The sequence below is a fragment of the Panulirus ornatus genome, chromosome 20 (genome assembly GCF_036320965.1).
Source record: "Panulirus ornatus isolate Po-2019 chromosome 20, ASM3632096v1, whole genome shotgun sequence".
Lineage (NCBI taxonomy): Eukaryota > Metazoa > Arthropoda > Malacostraca > Decapoda > Palinuridae > Panulirus > Panulirus ornatus.
In genome coordinates this window covers 55,659,528-55,671,969 of record NC_092243.1, presented here as the reverse complement: position 1 = coordinate 55,671,969, position 12,442 = coordinate 55,659,528, and the positions used below count along the sequence as shown (strand labels likewise).

General features: G+C 44.3%; 1 protein-coding gene across 1 annotated transcript in view; it reads right to left on the bottom strand.

Moving 5' to 3' along the window:
- The window catches only part of LOC139756016 (ryanodine receptor-like), a 494,517-nt gene that overhangs the window by 54,766 nt on the left and 427,309 nt on the right, over nucleotides 1–12,442 (bottom strand). The window contains 15 exon segments of the mRNA XM_071674954.1: nucleotides 122–257; nucleotides 904–1,053; nucleotides 1,552–1,702; nucleotides 2,016–2,243; nucleotides 3,044–3,167; nucleotides 3,516–3,660; nucleotides 4,636–4,767; nucleotides 4,982–5,150; nucleotides 5,474–5,610; nucleotides 5,748–5,909; nucleotides 6,174–6,320; nucleotides 6,483–6,647; nucleotides 7,379–7,585; nucleotides 8,353–8,607; nucleotides 9,527–9,651. Coding sequence (XP_071531055.1) covers nucleotides 122–257; nucleotides 904–1,053; nucleotides 1,552–1,702; nucleotides 2,016–2,243; nucleotides 3,044–3,167; nucleotides 3,516–3,660; nucleotides 4,636–4,767; nucleotides 4,982–5,150; nucleotides 5,474–5,610; nucleotides 5,748–5,909; nucleotides 6,174–6,320; nucleotides 6,483–6,647; nucleotides 7,379–7,585; nucleotides 8,353–8,607; nucleotides 9,527–9,651 — 2,433 coding nt within the window.

Sequence of the window (12,442 nt, the reverse complement as noted above, 5' to 3'; positions counted from 1 at the left end):
ATCACAAACAAAAACAGTTTTAAATAAGTAAATGAATGTTATGTGCTCTCAGCTGTAAATAGACTTTCGTATATGTGATAATACGTGAGGACAGGGAGGGAGGAAGAGGTCCCCGACTTACACAGAACATCTTGGCCAAACTCGCAGGCGGCGGTGTGGTCGAAGAGAGAGGTCAGCACTGGAAGGAGCACCGTCTGGATGTAGTTGAGCGAGGCGGAAGTCTTCAGATGGGTGCCTCGGATGTAGGCATATTTACCCTGTGGAGGAGTAAGGTGGCGCTTAGCAGTAAGAATGTAATGGTCACTTCTTGTTTGGTTTCGCCCTCGTTATCATCAAGCTCTAAACTCGATGAAGGAACTGCTCGTTAACACTGATAGTAAAACTCATGAAAGTTCATATTTCAGATTTTATGGTGGAACACAACGTTCCTGGCTATCTTGATATGATAAGGAACTAAATATATCGTTATGGTCTAACTAGATCCACCAGGCTATCTTGATTTAATAAGGAACTTAGATTATCTAAAAACAGGTAGACTAATATATATGGTTACCCAAAACATCCCAGTCAAGATTCATCTTCGAAAATTCTAAAGTAGCAGTGACTGAAGTGCCAAACCTACGAACTCTGTAAGTTAGAGAATATATGACGAAAGTGAGATCTCTCTTTTACACTTGCGCTAAAAAACAAGAAACCATTTACCGTGTCGCAGAAAAGTACTTAACGGTGATTAACAAAAGAGTCACAAGAAAGGAAAACAAGAGGGAAGAAGAAGCTAAAATCCAAGCCGACTGCGCTGGATGTTGAAATCTGAGGCAGCCAACATGTCACTGTTACCGGCTCCTCAGAGCAACCCTCGCTACAAATCAGTCAGCGGAACTCCTTCCCACCCCTTCAACGCACCTCCTGAAGGCAGTGGATGCAGTGCTCCAGGTCAATGGCGGCATTGTTAAAGAAAGTCAACATTGAGGTGCGGACGAACTCCGGCAGGCTCTTCGCGAGAGTCTTGGCGTCAACCGCACGAACAATCACTTGCAGACATTTAACCGTAACCTGAAAAAAGAGACAAGACAACACTGTTCAACTACAACTTCAACTTGCATTAAGAAAAAATAATTTCAAAAATTTCGTATAGAATGAAAAAAAGTATTTAAGAAAAGTTTTTGTTAAGGCATTTCACGTTATCCTGTTCGGGACAAAACCTCAGGGAAATTGAACTTGACTGAAACAAAGATAGAAAAGTATTCGAGCACAGTCAAACAGAATGGTCGATGGCAGGTCATTTTTCAAATCAATTTACCTGATAGACATTTTTTGTAAACAATTCTACTTTAACACAAGAGAAAAAACTATTTCTAAAAATTTTCTCAAGTTGCTTCAAGCACAATGCTAGAGATGGTTACATAAATACCTGAGATCTCCAGGTCGTAATATTCAAGAACAAGACACCAAACATTGGTGGTATATCCACGAGCAAAGAAGTAGTTGCATGCATCATATTGTTGCTAACAAACATATTCTTAAATGACGAATCTGAGATAGAAGTCATACCTTCGTATCGGAACCGAAGCAGATGCTCTTGATGCGCATGAGGTTGGACAGTTTGCAGAAAAGAGAAGCGACCATTTCCTTCTCCTTGAGGGACGCTGCGCCTACCATGTTCGTCGTCAACCCCACTGCCAGGAAGTAGTTCCGGTTCGTGCTATATGGGAAAGAAGAACGACTCGATCATCAAAGCCGGAAGGCTGCTCCTTGTGAACGATATCAGTACATAACCAACCTTATCAACATAACCCGGGCGGTATAAACTCAACTTCGGTAGCTGTACCACGTAAAAAGCAGTACCAAATTGTCCCTGCCATGTAAATATGGTCCTAGAAGTACTGATATCTAGTTGGGAGTAACAACATGTCCCTACCAATATAAAAAGCCTCCTAATCTATCATTATTACATCTAAAGTATCAATATGTCCCGAGAAGTAGTGACATTCCAATGACAGTTTCTGGTAACTAACCTGAAGTATTTCTCCATCAGTGGCAGAACCACCTTGGAGAAGAACTTGACGTCTTTCGTGGAGGTCTTGAAGGAATTACGCCTTGAGAAGGTCGAGGAAGGTTTCAAGAGCTTCATGTTTATGGCGGCACAGTCCAAGTACTGTAGCAACTTCTCCAGCAGGCTGTAGGCGAAGCGGCGCTCTACCGCTCCTGCGGCTGCACCACCGTCTTCACCAACACCGTTGGCTCTGAAAGACAACGATTATGTTAGCTTATCGTTCACCATATGTACAGTTATGCGCATCACGGATGCGCATCATGCTCCAGTAGCATTCTTCTGGTCCACATCTACCATGTTACTAGACTTCCTACTTTTGAGTGCATGAGAAAGGAGACTTTGAAACAAGTCTTTGGCATACATGTAACAAAATGTCTTCAGAGGATGCTCTGCGAGAAAATTAAGACGAATCTTTAGAAAGATTTGTGAGGAGAGAGAGTCTTAGGAAGATGTGTAAAAAAGGGAGAATCTTTAGAAAATATCTCAGCCATCCAAAGACTTATCACTTCCTAGTACGTCTAATTAGTGCCACTAACAGGGAACTCAACAGCAGTCATGGCTCATAATCTTAAGTTTACACACTCTCCTTTGTAACCTTGAAACTGAGAGCAATAATGCCAAAAGTCAAATCATACATTCTGGACAGACATACTTATCTACAGCACAACGCCACTAAGAGATGCATATAAGTAGCAAATTCCTTTCTGATGCACTTTAAAGTATCATCAGTGATTAATGTGTTTCACAAATCTTTTCCCAAACTGATAAAAAACTACATCCTGCCCCAGCCACTAACCCCGCGTTCTTTAACACTAAGCAGTTTCAGTTTCATGATTTCATACTTTAACTCTCAACTGTAAATTTCTATATCTTAGGGTAAATCAGTCACTAAGACGTGAATACGGTGAAGTTAATCCATATATCCTAATTACATTCATAATTGAAGTCCACTGTTGTGAATTTGAAATGTAATGGTGCTGGTAAGCCTACCTGGTGAGGCGGTATCCCATAAACTGAAGATACTTGAGGAGTTCGATGGATCGGTAGCGGTCCTTCCGCTTCTCTTTTTCTGTCAGCATGTCGTATGGCACCATCTGGGGATGGATGCCACCACCTGGAAAGAGAGGCATTTGGTTAGTAGCGAAAGAGGCAGGGTCTTTGTTGAGGAGCGAGCTAGCTGTAGGTGGACCATAGAGACATCCTAGGAAATATCTAACTTGTGATTTATTATGTAACATAAAGGTTCTCAAGCGGCTCTTCTGGATTTATATGCAGATGAAGAGAACGTAATGCCGATTAATCCACACTATAAAAAGGTAAGTACGCTCATAAATGATGTCCAAAACAAGGCACAAAGGTATAAAGGCAGTTCTGATTATGAAACATTATGGAATTCCAAGCGATGTTTTCCGTAGAGGAACAACTCTTCATTGATACTCGTAGTAACAACAGAGTAACTGACCACAAGCTTCGAGCTCCTCCTTTTTGCGCTTGGCCCAGATATCATGGGCGTTCTCGGCCAGACGCTCAGCCATGTTCTGCATCTCCCTGGACAGCGTCAAGTTGGTCATGTCCACCGGTTGAGGATTGTAGTTGTACAGATCCGACTGAGGAGGAGGAGTCATGGATTAATCCTAGGAAAACTCGTGAACTGTTCTCTTTAAGAATTTAACTATTCAAAAGGAGTTTTATATGAGTTCCTCGACATACAATTGGTAGCATCTCTGTGTTTAAATGAACGTATGTATGTCGATATATTCGACAGATTATGACAATTACTGTGATGTGTGTGTGTAAGTTGTCGATCTCCAATGGCGTTAACATACAGGAAATGATATGTCACGAATCATGGATGCTACTAGAGACATTGCTCTTCATTATACCGCAAATGCAAACAATGTAATTGTAACACTGAGGAACTGCGGCTTACGATAACTCTTCCAATAATGATAATATTTGAAACGTGTCAGGAAGGGATCTCATGGAATTCGTACACAGTGGCAAGAGAGGAGGTGTTGGAGGGGAGTCACTGAGCGAGTGAAGAGCTGATGATAGTGGAGGGTGGTGCAGTATGCGTGATGAAGAAGGGTAAGTGTACATAACTGAGGTGCACCGATGGAAGGGTAGTGATCGAGGTGGAGGTGAGGGTTATGACACGTTAACGGGAGTGCTGATAGTAAGGGATGTGTGACTGGGTGAAAAAGTGAGGTGCGTGTGAGGGTTTAGGTACATGATGGAACTGCGCTGTTAAGTATGCCTGATTTAGAAGTGATGATTGGAGACAGTGGTGAAGCGCCGTGTGCATATTAGGGTGTTCATGAAGCGGTGGCAAAGGATACATGATGGTAGAGTGGAGAGAATGATGTAAGGGGTAGTAAGGAGTAGTAGGCATGATGATGAGCGCGATGGTGAGGGGAAGGGTCTGTACACAACGGTGATGAGTAGTTGTCTATGCACTGGAGAGGTATAGAAAACGAGTGTAGAGATGGTGAGGGTGGTTGCGGTTGGTGAGGATGTGTTGTGAGTGTGTAGATGTCGAGTGTGTGGGTTCTGCGAGCGGACTAAGGCTGGTGGGTACATACTGTGTCCTGACGGTGCAATTGCTCGCGGGCGCCAGTGGTCACACCTTCCGTACTCTCGTACTCAATGTTCCAGTTGAGGGCAAGGAGGGCCTTGATAGCGTCCCGCACCGGCTCCCGGTACCTCTCACGCTCCTGTTGCAAGACGAAGGAAACTTGTTACCCACAGTCATTCATAACCTTACCATCACTAACTTCTCACATATATACTACACTTTGCCTGTCCAGGTTTCATTTTACATACCGACAAAAGAATCTACGTTACACATCATAAAGGAACGAAACTGGGTGCATGGTTGGCCTCCAGTTCTGCTGATTCAGAACAAGAGTGTGCGAGGAGAAGACTCACGTAGTCGGAGAGCATCGAGAAAGGTTTGAGCCTCGGGTGAAGCTTCTGGTCGAAAGAGAAGGTCTCGCCGTACGCCCAGCCGCTCTCCAGCTTGCGGGAAGCCCAGGCGTCGTGGTAGTGTTCGCTGAACTTCTTGATCAGGTCCTGAATGTCCTGGTCAGGCTGCACACTAACCAAAATAATAAGAAAATCATTTTCATCGATCCTTTTATCGCTGTCAGTTACTATGTACAGTTTAGACTACGAATTCTCTGTGATATGATTACTGACGTACATGATTCATCCACAAAACTTGTTCATGTTCTTAAACATTTAATGTTATAGGAACATTGATAGACTCTTGAATGTTGTAAACAGTGATATGTTCTCCTCAGCCAGGTTCACTTAGGCGCGCCGGGCTCTAAAGCTTATCTTCTAACTACTGAATGTTCGTGTATTGATGAAAACACACACACACACAAACATGGGCGTCCTCAAGCCTTAGCTACTTACTCTGCCGTATCGATGGGCGTGGGCTCATACGGTCCCTCGGCGCTGGAGGAAGTGCTGTACAGCTCCTCATCGTGGCCGTGAGTCAGGGAATAGTCTGGAGGCAGCGAACACCCGATAGCCGACAGGCAGGGGAGGGCCTGCCGAGCAATACCACCACATAAACGTATGGCATAAGCACTGATGCTAATCATGTCAGTCCTGCATCATTTTGAATCATCTTATCCCCAGCTGTTGGAGCAAGAATGGCTCACGGTGAATCCTCCCTGACACTTACCTTGATAAACAGCTCTGGATCATACTCCATCTTAGCCAGGGAGTCGAAGATATTGGTGAAGAGCATCATGGTGAGTCTCTTCTCTTCCTCGGAGGCGGTGCCCGGAGTGTTGGAGGAGGTGCCGTAGTACTTGCCGCAGCGTTCGTAATGCAGCGTCAGCAGCTGAGGGAAGATAAACACTCACATTGTACACTTGAAAGCTGCCTTGCTTCTCTAAGCAGTTCCCTGGTCCCCAGGTGTTAAATATGTCTATTCAGAATGATATATCTAGGCTTATCTGTGTAGTTCATGTGTGCAGTGTTGAGCAACAACAGCAAGTTGGGAGTATTTCATTATCATCTTTCGGCATATTAGTTGGTCGGTCAGTGGGCATGAATGTAGTGGTGAGTAAACAGAATAGAGGCGGCCAGGGATGGTGAGACCTACCCTGAGGGCGACGGTGGTGTACTCGGACAGTTTGGACACGTCGATGGTGAGCTTCCGGAGGAGCGGCAGTAGTGCGGCCGGCTGCATCTCTCGCGTCAGCGCCACCAAGAAGTCTGACACAGCCTCACGCTGACCTTTAGTCAGAATCTGTCCAAGAGACACTTCATTGGCCTCGACTGATACAACATGCAAACATGGTATACTGTAATTTCCTCGAACACACAGAAAAGAATAACCATATACTAAAAACAAGTTGGTTAACATGACTATATTTACAAAAACAAAGACATACTGAGTGGTGAGTGTAACCTTGCACTTGGAGAGGCGGTAGACGGTGTGGAGGGTGGCGTCGAGCAGGGGAGCGTGTTGGTCCGCCTCAGAGTAGAAGTTGGAATGTTTGATGAGCCCCGGCAGGATGGAGTTACCGATGTACCGGTTCAAGGCCAGACCCATCTCGGATTCGGAGCCGTCCGACTGACACAAGCGGAGCAAAATGATACATTTAGTTCAAAGGTAATCAATCTCTCTCACCGATTGTTAACACTTGTGATACTGTGCCTGAAATTTGAGATCTAAGACAGTCCTCTGGAACACTAGTGATGCCCATCACCTACGTCATTACACTGGAACACTTTGTATGTATTGAGTCACACTAGCTGTAGCTCGTATGAGTTTCATGTCAACTGTTATCAAGGTTTTAACCATTGTAAACCTGATTCATATTACGAATAAACAGACTAGGATATAGTGCGCAAGAAATGGCTCAAACTTAAGGTCTTTTTATTCATGGATCTCTTATCTTTAATAGCATGTATTTTTAAAGGGATATGAATTTGGAGAACAGAATACGGTGACGCTAATTTTGATAAAGAAAAAAATGCCTATGGAAAAAAAAAATATTTGTAATCACAATTGACTTCACAATCTACCTACTAGAGAGGCAACACTAGAACTTACCTTATCTACTGACAAAGCAAGAATACCTCACTTACCTACAGGGATAGAAGTAATACCAATCTAGACAATCCATCGAGAATGAGATACCCCTCACAATATTTTTTCGGGGTGGCAATTGTAACAATCTTACCTATCAATAGAGCAGAGATACCTTCCTAGTCTGTCAAGGTAACAGAAGAATCATCTTCTTAATCTTTCGTAGTGGTAGAAATACTCAAAATATCCGTCAGGGTTGCGGCAATACTCACCTTATCAAGACAGGTGGCTGAACGCAGGTCAGGAAGGAAGGCATCTTCCAAAAGGCTGAAGAAGAGCTCCTTATTGTCCATGCCGTAGACGCGCTCGAGGAAGAGCACGATGCTCTGCTTGTGTGCAGGGATGAGCCCAGGAGGAATGTCGCTGCGACCCTCCTCTGCTGCCGTATTGGACAATGTGAAGCGAAGCGACAGTACCCCCTACACAAGTGCAAGTCATAGATCAGATCTTAGGAAACAGGTGTGTGTGTGTGGGTGTGTGTGTGTGTGTGTGTGTGTTAGATACTTAAAAAAGAAATACTATCTTTCAAATCAATATACTACTGTGCGCATAAGAATAGACGGAATTTCGAAATCTTGTAACCATGATATTCAAAACATCACCTACTTAACCCTGTTATGTACAGTCACGCTCTAATGTCAGGCGCGCACCCTGCCATACCCCCTGCCACAGACTGTGGTTCCACCTATCGGTGAGAAACCAAAGCAATGTCCGCCATAACCAGAGTTTTCAATTACCGACATCAGTGATGACATAAGTAATTTGGGAATTATAAACTCTTGGAACATGTCAATACATAACCAGCACACCACCTCATCTTTACTTGACGGTATTTAACTACAGCACCATAATGAGCTATATGAAGAACAGAATAATCTATGATCATTATCTTATTTGTATTTGATAAGCAACAGAAGTAGGTATACAAGTATGCATGACTATAGTAACGCAATATATCATAATGGTGTGATATATCATGTGGTTGTGATTTGATTAAGGGATGCGCCCGACTTATAGTGAAGCTGTACAAGCAGTATTACTGTACATCCTAAGTTACGGTTTATTCTTCTTTGCGAAGGGTTAGCAAAGTTCCAAAACTAAGCTGATGATAAGCTTGTCTGATGATGCAGTACTTAGACAGGAGGCGCAAGAGTGACCCACCTGGAGTAAAGGGATCCTTCCTTACCTGGAGGTCTTCTAGGGGCACCAGGGAGCGAAGGATGGCGCGGGCCCTGAGGCTGTCGTTCTTGCCCTGAGCGATGACATTAGCCTCAGGGGCACAGCGACCCATTAGGTCCACCAGGGTGCAGTAGAAGGCCAGGATGGCAGCTCCAGTGTCGATGTAATCTTCATCATCGTCGCCGGCGGGCATTGGGTGGTCGATGGGAACTGCTCCCTCAGCCTCGGCGCCCAGACGCTGCGCTGAGATGCGCTCTGACATCTGTGATATACATGAGCGATCCTCTGGTTATCATGCCGACATGAGGCACATTTGTAATGCATAAAGTTCCACCGCTCCCTCCTTTTCTACAAGGACATCCTTACCTTAGTGAATGACCCTACTCTATAGGAAATCCTTCCCTTTATGTCCTCGCTCTGCAGTAAATCCTCCCCATACTGTATGTTTCCGTTCTTCAGCAGATCATCCCTACAGCTAATGCCCCTGCTCTACAGGGAGTCTTCACCTGTTTTCGTCCCGCTCTACAAGAAATCCTCCCCTAAGTTAATGTCCCCACTCTACAGGGAATCCCCCTCTCAGTTAAAGTTCCCACTTAACAAGAAATCCTTCCCCTAATTCATGCGCCCACTCTACAGGAAATACTCAGTTTACGCCCCCACTCTAAGCTGCCTCTCTGCTGGGTAACTGCCCTTCTGTTTACATCTCTGTTCTATAGGTAATCTGCACCGTAGTTTATGTTCCCTTCCAATCAACCCCTCTGTTTACGTCTCGGCCGTACAGGAAGTCATCACTTCACTGTGCACTGTAGCACTGAGCCTTGCAATACAGGCTCAGAGTGTACACCAAAACAACTAAACACATCTCTTACGACTTCCTTTATGATTTGATCCAACGAAAGAAACAGCGTAAAAACCGTAGCAGTATGAAGCAAAGGATAAAGAGAGAAGAAAAACTCTTGTTATCATAACGTTAAGACCTATGTATGACCATAGGCCAACGGTTTAGTGCAAAGTACACAAGAATCTGACACCTTTATACCAACGCCCCTGTTTCAGTTGGCACAAGGCATGGTAGCTAAGTACGGACAGATTCTGTTGCATATGCAGACAATCCGCGTAATAAACCACCTGGATTTCTATGGAAATCGTCATGACAGTAAGAGCGACGAAGGTTAACCTACCTTGTTGGCGTCGATTATGGCCCGCAATAGACCTTCGCCCTCGCCTCTCAATGCCGGGCCCAGACACTCTGGTCTTCGGATCAACAGACGGATGACAAGGTTGGCGTTCTCCTCGACGCTCTCTCCTGTAGGAACACCAACACCCCTCTCAGACCTATTAACCTAAGAATGTTTCAGACTATGTATCTTGAAAAATAATCTATTTAACTCTTCCTTCTTAATCTTTGTTGCTCTTCACATGGAACCAATGAATACCTTAAATGCTTTTAACATGACATAAATTTCCCGTGTGTTCATGATCACTTGAGATTGAGGCTTAGTAATTATATTGAAAACTTCATAATTCTTTTTCATATGCAAGTTCTTTTTTCAGTTACTCATTAGACATTCTATTTCATGATCACTTATGAAGTTATAAGTTTGACATAAAATGATATGAGCATCCATGTTAAAACAGGTATCGTGAGTGATTTATATGTGAGCATAGATATACATGTTGACGAGGGTCTCTCCGGCTACTGGGCATCAAAGGGGAGGAAGACTGGAGTACCACCGCACTACACAACCTCCCAGCTTACACTGAAGAGAAATATTGGATGATAGGTACTTTGTTGACTTATCTGAGAGATAATTCAATGCATGTTGGGCATAGGTTCAGTCATATGCGATCATAATAAGCATATGAAAGACTCCCTTCCCAGCCCTGGCAGACATGGCACAAAACTAAGTAAGGCTTACAGAAAATAATGGGGACCAGCCTCTAACCCGACCTGACACAGTCATATACACTTCACTCATCCTGAGATGTGGAATCGCGTAATGAAATCAGAGTCTACTGTAGGGAGAGAAGGAAAACATGTTCATGAAGGATCATGATAATTTCCTGCGTTGAGTTACGGAAGATCTAGTTGCAACTGACTCAAACATTATGATACATTCAAGGTGTATAAACGTTAGCATGTTCACTATACATCGACTCTATGTCGTGTGGAATCACCACAAAAATGCGAATCGTAAATAAATCTAGGATATTTCGTTATTCTTCGTTGCGTTACAACGGATCTTCAGGGTCAGACATGATTTGTTAAACTTCTGCCAACCAATGAGACAAATGCGAAAAAAAAACAGCATCACTCATCTCCACTAAACGGTAAGCACCGATACCGAACATGACTAAAACATCTGTTCTACTGAAACATCTTACTGCGAAAACAAGGATGTGACGTCATTTCATTACTTAACAGACTCTTCGATGAATCACAAGTTTCCTGAGTATGCGATGAAGAGGTTGATGAAGCTACGGCGGATACCCCGTGAAAACCATACAACCCATCAAGACACATTCAACTGTATAAACGTAGATCATTACTTCTAGAAAATAAAATTCTAGTGTCATTATCAGACTTGATTATATAACTATAACTAAGATGTATATAATTCCACGTCAGCTACTATGTATACTTATATACTGACATGTGTCTGGTATGTTCAGCATCAGGGAACATGTTCTTCTAAAACATGTGCTCGTCAATTCGTTGATGCTGGAGGAAAAATGAACGTACTGTATGTTCATATCCTTGTGTGGAAAGCTTTTGGTTTGAAAATGGGTTGGTCTGTAAGCAGCCTGAACATAATGCAATACTTCAAGTGGACTCGCAAAACTATAAGCGAATATGCATGATCTATTCCTGGTGATCTCCCATCGTGCCATCGCCTACCGTGGTCAACGGCTGTAGTCAGCACGACCGTCTGATGCGCCACAAGACCTCACCGGGGTCGTCCGTCGTTCTCCCACAGAAAGTCGATACTGTACGTCAGGTCGACGTTCGCTGTCGATAACCCCTTGTCAAACTTTAGTATGATACTCCGCAATGATAAGGTCTATTGCAATGTTATTTCGCGTTGATATGTAGTTATACATGAATTACCCGAATTTAATAAAAATCACTTCCATTACCTTATCATTTTTTCTCTCCTGATCAAACTTTTCGCGGTTCTGATATAATCAAACTGACTCTAAAGAACAATGAAGAGTATATAAAGCACAAAGCTGTGCGACGAGTCAACTGGCATGCTGGCCTCCTATCGCTTCTCTAGACCTGGGATCGTCGTGCACCCTACGTGTAGATGGACACGCACCACAGACCTAGGGTGTCACACACACTCACACTAGCCTCAAGGTATCACACGTTCTACACCTAAGGTATCTCACACCCTAGGCCTCGAGTATGGCGCACCTGAGCTTTCGAGTGTGTCCAATCTTAAACATCGGTTGTCGCGCACCCTAGACCTAAGGTATCGCACACCTTACACTTAGGGTGTAGTGTAGCCTACACCCAGAATAACGTGCAGCCTAGTACCCTTCCCCCAGTTACTGTCTAAAGCTACTTTACTGAGGATGACCTCCAGTCTGTTGGTAAGTAACTGTAGTCACAGAATAAAGGCATCAGGTACGTCCAGATCTTCCCTCGGATCTCGCCCCGCGGTAGACACCCCAGTGAGGGAAGAGTAGGCTTAAGGGGGGGAGGGGATGGACTACCTGATGGGCTATGGGAAGGGTGTGTGTGCGTGTTTGTGTGTCAGGCTCAAATAAGGGGCGAAGAGGGTATCTTGAAGCGTGAATCATAGCTCTACGAATTAAGGGGTGGGAGAGGTGCGAGGGAAGGTAAGCAGGCGTGTGTGAAGGGGGAAAGGCGGTGCAGGTGTACCTTGCAGCTCCTGGTCCCGGTTCAGACCTGGTAAAAGGGAGCGAGACTACAGGACAGCCGGGCCACACCCAAACATTGGGACAGTTCAGGTATGGTCTTCCTGCTCAAAGCTGTAATCTGATAGACCAAGGTGGAGCAAAGTAGCAGCATCGTATCAGAGTACAGCGTGTTGAGGAGGAAGAGCGAGTGAGGCACACGCTAGAACTCA